At 39.7% G+C, this 12,667-nt stretch overlaps 2 protein-coding genes across 3 annotated transcripts in view; one reads left to right on the plus strand and one right to left on the minus strand.

Moving 5' to 3' along the window:
• The first annotated feature begins 1,884 nt into the window (after positions 1–1,884).
• LOC121811899 (L-rhamnose-binding lectin CSL3-like) lies at positions 1,885–2,648 on the plus strand. Its single transcript, XM_042225087.1, has 4 exons — positions 1,885–2,093; positions 2,183–2,227; positions 2,318–2,453; positions 2,543–2,648. The coding sequence occupies exons 1-4, from the start codon at positions 2,021–2,023 to the stop codon at positions 2,631–2,633; spliced, it is 345 nt and encodes a 114-aa protein (XP_042081021.1). The 5' UTR covers positions 1,885–2,020; the 3' UTR covers positions 2,634–2,648.
• A 2,694-nt stretch (positions 2,649–5,342) lies between these two features.
• The window catches only part of LOC102303884 (lactose-binding lectin l-2-like), a 33,467-nt gene continuing 26,142 nt past the window's right edge, over positions 5,343–12,667 (minus strand). For both annotated transcript variants that reach the window (XM_042225084.1, XM_042225085.1), the window contains 4 exons: positions 7,149–7,234; positions 6,890–7,024; positions 6,337–6,448; positions 5,343–6,153 (listed from right to left, as the gene is read on the minus strand). In XM_042225084.1, coding sequence (XP_042081018.1) covers positions 6,086–6,153; positions 6,337–6,448; positions 6,890–7,024; positions 7,149–7,234 — 401 coding nt within the window. In that variant the 3' untranslated portion in view covers positions 5,343–6,085. The remainder of the gene's footprint in view (positions 6,154–6,336; positions 6,449–6,889; positions 7,025–7,148; positions 7,235–12,667) is intronic.

Raw genomic sequence — 12,667 nt, forward strand, 5'->3', positions numbered from 1 at the left:
AAAAGAGAGAAAAGACTCATCCTCTCCCTTCTTCTACTTCAACATGAAACTGATCATGATCAGCTGATCGGCTTTTCTGCCACAAGTCCATATTTCTTGTTTGTTTATCGCCCACTTTGCGCAGAAAGAGGAAACCAGCGGATAAACAACAGCAGCACGTTTAAGCTTGATCAGCTGTTGTTAGAATTTATTTAATATTAATTTCTAGTATCAGCTGATGTTTGCTGGAGCCACAGCTGTAAACCTGCTGGTCATGATGTCGGTTTTGAGAGGGAAACATGAAGATGAAACCAGGAGATGTCCTTACTGGATCATCAGAGCTGAACAGGTGATGGAGAAACAGGTTTACCTTTTAGGTGACATGAATGAGTTGAAGTTATGAACTGTTTCTGAGAGACAAATAACACCAGGATCCTTTTTTAGGTAGCTGACAGCTGGTAACTGTGCAGGGGCGGGTCTAGCAAAGTGTTGCCAGGGGGGCAGGTAGGGCATTAACAGGGAGAGGGGGGCACAAAGAAATACTTTTCTTTGTTATGTCATTTAAAAACTTTGAATAAATAATTATCTGAATCTTACAACAAAAGTGGTCACTGATAAATGTATAGAAATCCATTATTGTATATAGTAACTAATAAGTCTAATATACAGCCTAGTAAGCTATAGTACCATCTGTGCAGTTCTGCAATTCTGTTGAAGAAAGATGTTGAATCTATTTAAATATTGTAGAAAAATAATTGATTTCTGTTCATTTGTTTTACACTTGCATTAAATTAAAGTTGATTACATCGATTACGGGTGGGGGTGGTTCCCTAATATTTTTGCTGGGAGTTGGCAACCTTATTAGTTAGGTAGGTAAGTACTCTTTAAAATACCAGAATAGGGAGGATGGTGTAGGTTTAAATTTATTAGATTGATCAGTGTTGCTGAACTATAAGATGTTTTGGGTGCAGTGTATGTTTTGCATACAGGTACAACAGAATAGCTTCAGTCTCTTGTTTTTTTAAACTTAAGTGTGAACTTATACAAAATGCAGCAAGATATTTATGAAAAACAGTTTTATTGATTACAAAATACGCTATATTGGATTCATATCGGTATCGTAGATATCCAAAGTTATGATATCGGAATCGGACATTAAAAAGTGGTATCGTGCCATCTCTGGTATATACGAACTTTGGTTGCTTATGTTTATAGGACCACCCTGTGTCTTCCTTTTATATTTTATTTTCCTTTGCTGTAAGAGCTCTGTAACACCAAAATTTCTCATCCATGGCATAATAAAGGTTTATTCTGTTCTATTCTAAAAGTAGAATGGGAGGCAGAGCCTTCAGTTTTCAGGCCCCTCTTCTGTGGAACCAGCTTCCAGTTTGGATTCAGGAGACAGACACTATCTCTACTTTCAAGATTAGGCTTCAAACTTTCCTTTTTGCTAAAGCATATAGTTAGGGCTGGACCAGGTGACCCTGAATCCTCCCTTAGTTATGCTGCAATAGACGTAGGCTGCCGGGGATTCCCATGATGCATTGAGTTTTTCCTTTCCAGTCACCTTTCTCACTCACTATGTATTAACAGACCTCTCTGCATTGAATCATATCTGTTATTAACCTCTGTCTCTCTTCCACAGCATGTCTTTATCCTGTCTTCCTTCTCTCACCCCAACCAATCACAGCAGATGGCCCCGCCCCTCCCTGAGCCTGGTTCTGCCGGAGGTTTCTTCCTGTTAAAAGGGAGTTTTTCCTTCCCACTGTCGCCAAAGTGCTGCTCATAGGGGGTCATATGATTGTTGGGTTTTCTCTGTATCTATGAAGCGCCTTGAGGCGACTTTTGTTGTGATTTGGCGCTATATAAATAAAATTGAATTAATTTAATTTAATTGAAGAACAGGTAGTTTAAGATCTTCAATAACAAATGACTGTTTGAATAAAAACAGCAGCAGCTCTGAGACACTTTAATAAAGCTGAAAACGAGCTGCTTTCTGTGTCCCTGCAGCTGTGATGGAAGAAAAGTGTGTGACATAAATATGAACATCATCAGTGCTTCTGATCCCGGCGTCTGCACCTACCTGGACACCACCTACACCTGCGTCCCAGAGAGTCTGTTACATCTGTGATTATCAGCTAACAATCAGTCACATCTGTACATGAATCATTACAGTTTCTAATGTGATGCGTTTCTTTGTCAGTCCACAGTGTAACATGTGAAGGATCTCAGGCGAACCTTCAGTGTGGTCAGATTTATTTTTCTCATTTATTGTAACTTTAGTGGATTCATTTGATAGAACTACAAACATGGTTACAGTTCATGAACTCTTCCTCAGGTGAAGGACAGGTTATAGTCGTCTCCTGGGCGAATTATGGTCGCCGTGACAACACCACGTGCCCTGATGGAAATTCTGATCACGTCAAAAATGTTCACTGTTCGAGTCCCAATAGTAGAGAATATGTAACTAACAGGTACAGATGCTGACTCTCTTTCCATCTTCTCTCAGATGACACGACGTACTTCAGTCCTCTGCTGACTCACCTTTGACCTGCATTCACAGGTGTAACTGGCAGAACAACTGTAGTGTTGGAACATCAAACACAGGGTTTGGAGACCCCTGTAGTGGCACCTACAAGAGTCAGGGTAAGTAACTCAAACAATAAAGTTATAAAAATAATATTTTAGGGTGTGTACATTCAGATTAATTTTTGAAGTAAATAGAAATGATAATCGTTCATCATTTTTGAAAGTTTAACCTGTCTCTGCTGAAAACACTGAAATCCTCAGACACAAAGTTGAAATGAGTTTTTTTGCAGATCCTAAATGATTGAAATCACATTTATGAAAAAAGATCTTGAGCATCATCTTTTATTAGCTTATCATAATATTTAGTTATTAAAATGTGACCTTTAGCAGAAGTTCAGGCCTTCACTATACGAGAAGTCTTGTCCCGACTAGGACCGTACCTCTATTACCTTACGCAGACCACTATGTGGTAACATTTTCTCCAACCGTAGCCTAGATCATAGTGATTCGTGTCGCAACATTTTTAGACAAGTTTATAATAAGTCAGACTTTAAAGCCCTTCCTTTTCCGAGAACTGTCCGTACTAGAAAATACGTATGTATAATCTGTGCGGACCACTTGGTTTATGAAAATCTTAAGTCCACTGGCTTAAACTCCCGGCTGGTTCCAATAAGATTAAACGATTAATTCTATACCCTCTAATCCCGTCACAACGCTTCGGTCGTTCTCAGAATGGATACGTTATGAATCTAAGATTTCACCTCTTGGGCTTTATCTCACCTACGGCAAAAGATATCACACGCGCTGCCGGTCATTATTAATTGGTACTACGTGTAATGACCTTGAATTTAACGAACCTGGGCTATAAGCTGTTGACTACAATTTGGCAGAAACAAAGTGCATGTTCCATCCAAAGTAGGAACATGGTTTGTGTCGAGTGCTCCACGGGAATTCTGGTGTGTTGATCAGTATGCTAGCTCAGAAGAGATTGGCTGGCTTTGATAGTTATTTAAACCTTCTAGACTCTTGTAAACAGCGATACTCACCCCCTGCCCCTAATTTTGCTGGGCGTTCGTCGAAGCTTCCAAAATCCCTGTGGCATCTGGTTTCTCATAACCTTTCTTTCCTAATATTGCAATAGATTTAGATTATTTGACATTCGAGAGTCCTTGATTAATTAGTACTCATCTCCTTTCACGTACGATATATCCAGTTATCACCTTGTTGATGATTCTTGAAACCGACTGCCTGAAGTTATTTGGTACACATTTCTTATGAAGATGCTGAATCAGTGCCCCCAGACCGTTGTGATGCTTAGCCTTGCAGCATGCCACTGAAGACTCGTGTCTGGAGTAAAGGAGTGTCATGGAGGTTGAAACGATAATCGATATACTGGCTCAAATCAGCTAATTCAAGGTGCTGTTAGCCTTCTACATTGTGGACGTCGAGTGTGTCCCAAAGATTGCTATGATAATTGGCAAACTCTGGGATGGTACTTATAGGAGAACGGATCCATCTGCTTTGGACTGGAGCAGCTTCATTCGAATATGGACAACTCATTTAGTTAACCCAATAGACTATCCAGAGTTAAGAGAAGCAGAGTATATTTAGCTCTTGTAGCCTCTCCTGCACGGCTACCCCCACACGAACGAACCATCTCCAGAGATGTTCATTCCATTTAACATGAAAAACAGACTAAACCAGCACAAATCACTTATAACAGCATTAGAAGAAAGACGGAATACATGAACCACACGTGAAAAGAGTCAAATATCTACTGCAAACCTGCCTGGATTATAAATATTAAAGGTCTCTAAACTCTAGCTTGTCACGACATGATTAAGTTATGTGTCACAATTATTACCATCCTTCGAAACTGGTGAGAGGACTGTTATGTAGTTAATGAATCACACCCGAGATCACCCGAAATCTCGCTAGGCCGAGGGGGCGGTGTGGCAGCAATTTTTCACACCAGCCTATTAATAACCTAAAGACCAAGACAGACTTTTAATTCATTTGAAAGCCTGATGCTTAGCCTCGTCCACCCCAGCTGTGAAACTCAGAAACCAGTCTTACTTGTTATCATCTATCGTCCACCTGGGCCTTACAAGAGTTTCTGTCTGATTTCTCAGACTTTATATCTAGATTTAGTTCTGAGCTCAGATAAAATAATTATTGTGGGTGATTTTAACATCCATGTAGATGCTAAAAATGACAGCCTCAACATGGCATTTAATCTGTTATTAGACTCAATTGGCTTCTCTCAAAATGTAAAAGAACCCACCCACCACTTTAATCACACTCTAGATCTTGTTTTAACATATGGCATAGAAACTGAACATTTAACAGTGTTTCCTGAAAACCCTCTGCTGTCTGATCATTTCCTGATAACATTTACTCGTTGGAACACAGCTGGAGTCAGTGCTTACATGATGTCCTTGTGGAGTTGAAAATAATCCACTTGTACTTGAAAAAACAAACAAACATGCAAACATTTGTTTCCACAGTCTTGAATTACAGTAATCCGTCTGAATGTTCCTGTACACTGACATATTGTGGTGGACCACTAGAGGGCTCCACTCACACCCAGTGTCGAGAAAGTGTGTTGTTGTGTTTTCTTGGCGCAATGATGGGCTGACCTTCCACCACCGTTGCCTACTGGTGGTGGTCAGAGGGCCCGGTGGCGCCAGTGTCCGGCAGCCTCGCCTCTGTCAGTGCGCCCCAGGGTGGCTGTGGCTACAATGTAGCTGCCATCACCAGTGTGTGAATGTGTGCGTGAATGGGTGGATGACTGGATGTAGTGTAAAGCAGTCGTAAAGCACTATACATACTAATACAGGCCATTTACCATTTTACCACATACAGGTGGAGTCAAAGTAGTGAAAAACAGCCAGTTCTACCAATAAATCATGAAAAGTAAGGTTTAAATTTTTGGTGAAAAATGTGTTCATGACAATGCAGACTGTACGTTGCTAGTATGTAGCTTCCTAGATTTTATACTTAAGGCACATAATTATTCATTTTACAGGCTGTACAGCACATGAAAAATGTTTTATTTGACTGTAATATTTAATTATGTGGGATAAATAGGGTTAGATAGGGTTAAATAAGAAATTTAAAGAGTATGCTTATATAAAACAAATTCATACTTACTCCATTTTATGTATTTTAAACATATTTAATAGATATTACAGAATGCAGATGGATATGTGAAAAGAAATGGCTTTGATTTTGCCTTCTTAAGTAAATTTCTCTAGATCAGCCCCTGCAGCACAAACCAGGGCAAAGTTCAAGCATTACGGAAGTTTCATTTCTCATATATTATATTGATTATACTCATATTTGATTAGAAGTTTATATATAATGAACTATTAGCAGAATCACATATAGATATATTGTTATAGCTATATTGTTATAAAGGCTGGATAGTTGTCCGTTATTTCACTCTTGGATGGAGATAAGCTGGGGGATGTCAATCTCTTTGACATGTTATATGAAACCATATTTGTCAATACATCCACCAGCAGTGATGGAAGTGACATCATCAATTCAGATCTGTCAGCACACGAAGAAGCAGTTACGGATCTCTGACACAAACAAAAGGTGTGTTGGTGTTACACCAGGCATCGTTGACATAATCCTGTCCTGTAAAAACGGTTCAAAATAAAGAAGAATAGAAAAAAAAAATCAGAGGTCTGTGCAGTAAATGTTTTCTTCTTTTCTAATGTAAAAGAAAAAAACAGTTCTGTTAAAGACCTAAGATTACATGATTTTAATTTGAATTAAAATAAAAATGGATTTCAAAAATGAACCCAGATTCAGTTGTACCTCCATTGTTTATCGTCATACAATCTTCTCTTCCTTTATAATCATTTGGCTCTCCTTTGGCCCAGTTTGGGAAGTCAAACTGGGAACCATCACTCCACATCCACATAGTTTCCTGAAAGAATAAAGTTTGAGGTCTAGGCAGCTTGGAAAGAAAAGCATTTAAGTTGCTTAAATGCTTGAAAGCAAGCAACTTAAAGAAGTCCAAACACTTTTCTTTCCAAGCTCCTTAGACTACGATGACCGGGATGACTGAGAACCCTCACAGAAATAAAGTTTGAGGTTCACTTTGTTCTGATGTACTTTGGTGCATTTATGCTGAGAGTGCAGACAAGAGCCCTCTACACTTGATGTCTGCTGCCAGCAGATACTCACTAGCAGCTCAAAGACAAATCTCAGTTAACACAAAGAAGAACACGACTAAGTCTTATATACAAAACACAGACCTGGATTTGACAAAATTATAAAATTTGAATCAAACTGATGAATATGAAGAGAAACATATGAAATATCAGAAACAGCTGCAGCTCATCCTCTTTATCTGTGAAACACTTACATTCTCTCTGTCGTTGCCTCCAACCCAAGCTGTTGGATACGACCCTGCTGCTGTGTAAATGAGCTCTCTGATGAAGGTGTACTCAGCTGTGCTGTGGAATGAGGCCAGATTTCCACCGAGTGTCTGACAGGAACTCTGAGGAGGAAGATGAGGTGCACAGAAGATGAAAAGTGTGAGAATGCATTTAAAATCAGTCAAAGACAGAAAGTCTTTATGTCATCAGTGATGCAGCGACAGCTGCTGTTATTTCCTGATGTACCTCAGCATCAGTCCAGGTCTTCAAGCTGCTGTTAACGATGAAACAGCGACCTCCAAACCAAGTCCAACCAGAAGGGCAGGAAGCATCTTCAAAATGATTGCAAAGTTAAAAGGTCAGTGAACAGATTAATGGTTCCTCAAAAGAAAGTAATTTCTCCCCATAAACTTCAGAACAGAAGATGAAGAATTTCATAACAGACATCTGTGTCATTATTTTTCATGTGTTCCTAATAAACTGTCAGTTGAGTACACGCCAAAGCAAAGCAGTCGATCATCTCATGTTAGAAGAAGCTGAGCTTGAACAATGACTTTCATATTAACGGCTGGTTAATTATGTAACTGACTAACTACATCAGTACGACACTGCCTGGGTCTTTCTAAGGCCTCAGGTTTGTACAGCTTGTTGTACTTGTTAGGCGTCCCATCACACTTCTCTGCAGTTCTGATAGTTGGGTAACTTCCCTCCTTTCTGCCTCTAGTTTTCGTCTCCACTGAGGCTTCTGTTCTTGTGTTCATCTGATATTCAAGGATCCCTGTTGCTGTGTAGATCAGCTGGCTGTTTGCAGTGATGGTCACAGAAGGGATTTTATTAGTGTGCGCTCAAATATCGGACTTTGTAGGAATGCTTCAGTGTTTTCACATTTAATTAGCAAATACAAGCACATTTTTGCTTTGCACACCGCAGAGTGAAGGCAAAGGACCAACAAGCGCTCAGCATCTCTGGGAACTCCTTCAAGACTGTTGGAAAACCATTTCAGGAGACGGCCTCATGGAGCTCATGGAGACGAGGCCAAGAGTGTGCAAAGCAGAAATCAAAGCAAAGGGTGGCTGTTACCAAGAATACACAACTCTTTTTTAATTCTCATCCATAAATAATGTGCATCTTTCACGTGATTCAGTTTATTTTGAAAAGTCTCAACAGGATCTTGAGCTTTATTGTGAAAGGTTTATGTGGAACATAAACAAGCGGACACGCGATGCTGTTACCGTCGTTGTTGCTAACGACAACACATAAAAACAGGCGCTTGTCCGTCCGTAGTGTGGTTATATTAAATATAAGAGAAAGAGAGAACTTTAAGAAATGAATATAGCCACTACAGTGACCATCAAACATGAACAAATATTGCCGTAAACCGTAACCACGAAACAAACGACACCGTAAAATGAAACGATCGACGTTTTTACATCATCATCCGATATATATCGTTATATCGAACAGCCCTAATTCTGTCTGTTTGATTTTTACTTGTATGTGTCTTTAATTTGGTCAGAGGACTTTATAAATTCTCCCTTTTAATGTACTTTTATTGCAAAATGTGTTCATCTCTCAACTTCAGATTGTTATTAAAGAACTGTTACACTGATTTACTACACCATCTTGTGGTATAAAGCGGTATCTCTGCCTTATCTTCAGTTGGTAAACACAACAGATGTTCTGTTCTCCACATTCTGTCGATGTTCAGGAAACATCAGCGAATAAAACAGAGACATTTTTTATTTACGATGTCATTTTCATTAGCTTACTTGATAAGCTAATGAAAAAATAATTCAAATTCAAAATTTCTTTGTATGGCACATTTAAGAACAACAGAGTTGACCAAAGTGCTTCACAATCAGTTAAAAACAAGAAAAAACTGTAGAGAAACAAATAAAGATAAATAAGAAGACAATGAATTAAATATAAAAACATAAAACAGGCCTGATTGTACTCATACTGAACTCTAACACTGCCTGTGAATGCAGAGTTCATAAGGTTGAGATTTTTTAATGAAGCGATTCAGTTTTCACAAAGTGGAAAGGAAGCCTGCATAGTAACAGTGGCACAGGGGTTAATAACAGAATTAAAACTAGAAAATGCATTTTCTGAAGAAACTGCAGCTTGGATGCTGATAGTTGAATGTTTTGAGTTGAAATGAAGCTGTTAAGTTAAAAATGTTGAAGGGGGCGCAGTATGAAAAGAAAAACAATAAAAGAATGCTTGGACACTGCTAGCATCGTGGACAGGTTGTTGACGGGGCTCCCGCACAAACGCAAAGCAGGAGATGAAGCATCGCTGAATATGTTTCCAAACCAACTTCATTCTAATTATAGCTACTCGCTGCCCTTAGGCGTGAATGTCGTCGTTGCGCTGAAGAAAATGGAGGAAAGACAAACTCCACGTCTCTCTGGACATCCTCCATAATTGCTTATCTAAGTATCAAAAGTCTGTTAAAGTATTCTTAAAGTATTTCTCTGAATAAAATCTCAGCTCTAAGGGCTTCTCATCCATCTCATTCATCATCAGTTTTAGACCCAGTTCCAGCCTCTGAATGCTTGACTGTCTTTCAACAGTTTGAGCCAGTGTCTTATTCTGCTTTAAAAGATATAATTGATCATCTCAAAATCTCTGGTTCCCCGCACGATATTCTTCCTTCTCGTTTCTTTAAGGAAGCTTTACATGTTATTGGTCCTTGTATCTTATCTCTGCTGAATGCATCATTGTCATCAGGTTGTGTACCGTCTGTCTTTAAGCATGCTGTTGTGCAACCTATTATGAAAAAGTGTCTGTGAAGGTTCTCAGTCATCCAGGTCATCGTAGTCAAAGGAGCTTGCAAAGAAAAGCGTCTGGACTTCTTTAAGTTGCTTGAAGACGTTTCACCTCTCATCCGAGAAGCTTCTTCAGTTCTAAGGTCAAATGGTGGAGAGTCCCAGATATAAACCTAGTGGGAGTTTCCCCCCACAGAGGGACAAAAGGACCCCTGATGATCCTCTAATCGCCTGAGCCAAGGTGTGAAACTGGGTGTGGGTCCCAACAGCCAGTTTCGGAGTTCACTTGGTCGGCTGATTAAGATTCAAGCTGACTTAATGATCATGTCATCAGAGCTTTGTCTCTGTCTTAAGCATGCTGCTTGTGCAACCTATTATGAAAAAGAAAAATCTTGACCCTAATGGTCTCACTAACTACAGGCCGATCTCCAAACTCCCTTTTATTTCCAAAATATTGGAAAAGGTAGTTCTAAAACAACTTCAGGCCTTTTTAGATGCAAATGGTATTAATGAAAGTTTCAGTCTGGTTTGAAACCTCGCCACAGCACAGAGACAGCCTTACTTAGAGTTTTTAATGATCTTCTTTTAACTGTTGACTCTGGTATTCTGTGGTCTTATTACTTCTGTCTGCTTTTGACACGGTTAACCACAACATTCTTCTATCAAGACTGGAACATGTTGTTGGTCTCAAAGGTACGGTTTTATCTTGGTTTAAATCCTACCTCTCAGAGAGGTCGTTCTCTGTTGCTATGGGGCAACACTCCTCGGCTTCTGCCCCTATTTATTGTGGTGTGCCTCAAGGGTCCGTGCTCGGTCCTGCTCTTTTCTCTTTGTACATGTTGCCGTTGGGATTAATTTTTAGAAAATACAACATCTCCTTTCACTGTTATGCTGATGATATCCAGATTTATTCACCTTTGAAATCCGATGTGTCTGCTTCTTTGCAACCTCTGTTCAACTGTTTGCATGAAGTTAAAATTTGGTTATCACATAATTTTCTTACACTGAACGAGAATAAGACGAAATCATAGTTTTTGATAGTCACACTCCGCCAGACCAGTTAGCTGATGCCTTAGGCCAGGGGTGTCAAACTCAAATACACAGTGGGCCAAAATTCAAAACTGGAACAAAGTCGCGGGCTAACATTAATATTTATTGAAAAAAAAAATCTTCCTCCAGATATAAGAATGAATCTTTTCTTATGGACTCAAACTAAGTTTTGCTGAAAAACTGAATATGGAACAAGCAAAGCTTAATACTAAACAATATATATATTAGCTGTATAATACCGTCAACCCGTTCTCACTCCCAAAGCGTAACATTTTACGCTAGGTGACAAATCGTCAACATATTACGTTTTCGGCTACCCACCACGTTCCTAAATGACGACCTCGGAAAAAGAGGAAATATGAGAACCGTCTGGACTGAACCTACACATGTTCGCTCTTTTTCTTCAAATCGCTTAGAAACACGCTATTTAACATCATTAAAGTCCTGGTTAAGGTCAGGAATAAGGTTATGGTCAGGGCTAGGGATAAGGTTAGGTTTAGGGCTGGAATACAGGGCTGGAACGTCTACTACCGCGGGAGCGTCATTGCACTGGATTCCAGCCATAACCCGCCGCGTACCCTAAGAACGCCGAAGGTCTCCTTTCGCGTTCCTCAGGAACGCCGCGGGACGTGACAAAACGTCGACATGTTACGCCTCGGGAGTGAGAACGCTCTGTACCAGTAGGCCAGCTCTAATAGTAATTTGGTATGGCTTCGTGGGCCAAATGTAATTAGGCTGCGGGCCAAATTTGGCCCGCGGGCCAGAGTTTGACACCTATGCCTTAGGCCCCTCACCAGCCTCTCGCTCACTGTAAGGAACTTGGAATGTAAATAAATTTTGATTTGATTTGCGCCTCTCTTTGCTGCTTTAAATAAACAGAAAAGTGCCCGAAACAAATCGCTCCCAAGAGAAAAGTAAAGTCTATTGACAAAATTCTTTCACTGCGAGCGACAGCAATGTCCAGTCTACCAAATCTCATTTTCATGCCTGTGGAGTTTATTAATATGGACTGTGACAGTGTAAAGACACCTGTATCGTGAAAAACATCATGAAACTTAAACTGGAACTGAAGAAAAAGTATAATAGATATTGAAAAGATAAATACAAGTTGAATAGTTCAGAATGTCTTGTGTTCGTTTTAAAGTTTGTGTCACTCTAGGTAAGTGGTTCCCAATCTTTTCTTGCTAGGCCCCCCTTTGTTTTACATGAACCCCCCCGCACAAAAAAATTCTCCAACCACACACACATATTTTGTTATCAAACTCCATTGCGGTTTATTTCACACCTCAAACATTTAGTAAACATTAAACAAATAAAAGTAAGCGTCCACACCTACACGCAGCTGTTTCTATGCGTTTGGGCCTTTCGTCCACACATAAATAAAATTATTGTTTACATGAGGTTCATTTCTACAATGGCGGATAGAGACAAAATACTGTTAATCTGACTATCTTCAGGTTTTACATGCTTACATACACACACGCAGTAACTGTCCCTTCATTTACAAAGGCAGAGGGTCACAGTGTGATTATTTTACATGTAGTTGTTTTTTTCTGTGTAATAATATTCAACATTGCTATCAATACATTTTTCAAAAAATGCCTCTCTGTGCAAAATGGGTTCAAAAACATAAACAGCTGTGGGATCCTGTTTGTCTGTGATTTGAACGGAACAAACTGTGGCAGGATCAGCCTGATGTTATTTGTATCCTGCTGTAACTTTACTGTATAAAGAGCAAACATCTCCAACATGTCAGGAGCAGTTAGTCATTACAACAAGTGTTTGTGAACTAAAGATCAAGAATGTGGGATCCTGTTTGTCCGTGATTTGAAGAGCCCAGCGCTGCTCAGGGGAAACCAGTTCTGCAGGGAGACCGACCTCAGCACCTGTGCAGGTGAAGCCAAAGGGAAGATTTGCTTCACCATATTTTCTAGTCTTTGGCTC

The sequence above is a fragment of the Haplochromis burtoni genome, unplaced genomic scaffold, assembly GCF_018398535.1.
Source record: "Haplochromis burtoni strain Fernald_Lab_line unplaced genomic scaffold, NCSU_Asbu1 Contig_159, whole genome shotgun sequence".
In the NCBI taxonomy this organism is placed as follows: domain Eukaryota; kingdom Metazoa; phylum Chordata; class Actinopteri; order Cichliformes; family Cichlidae; genus Haplochromis; species Haplochromis burtoni.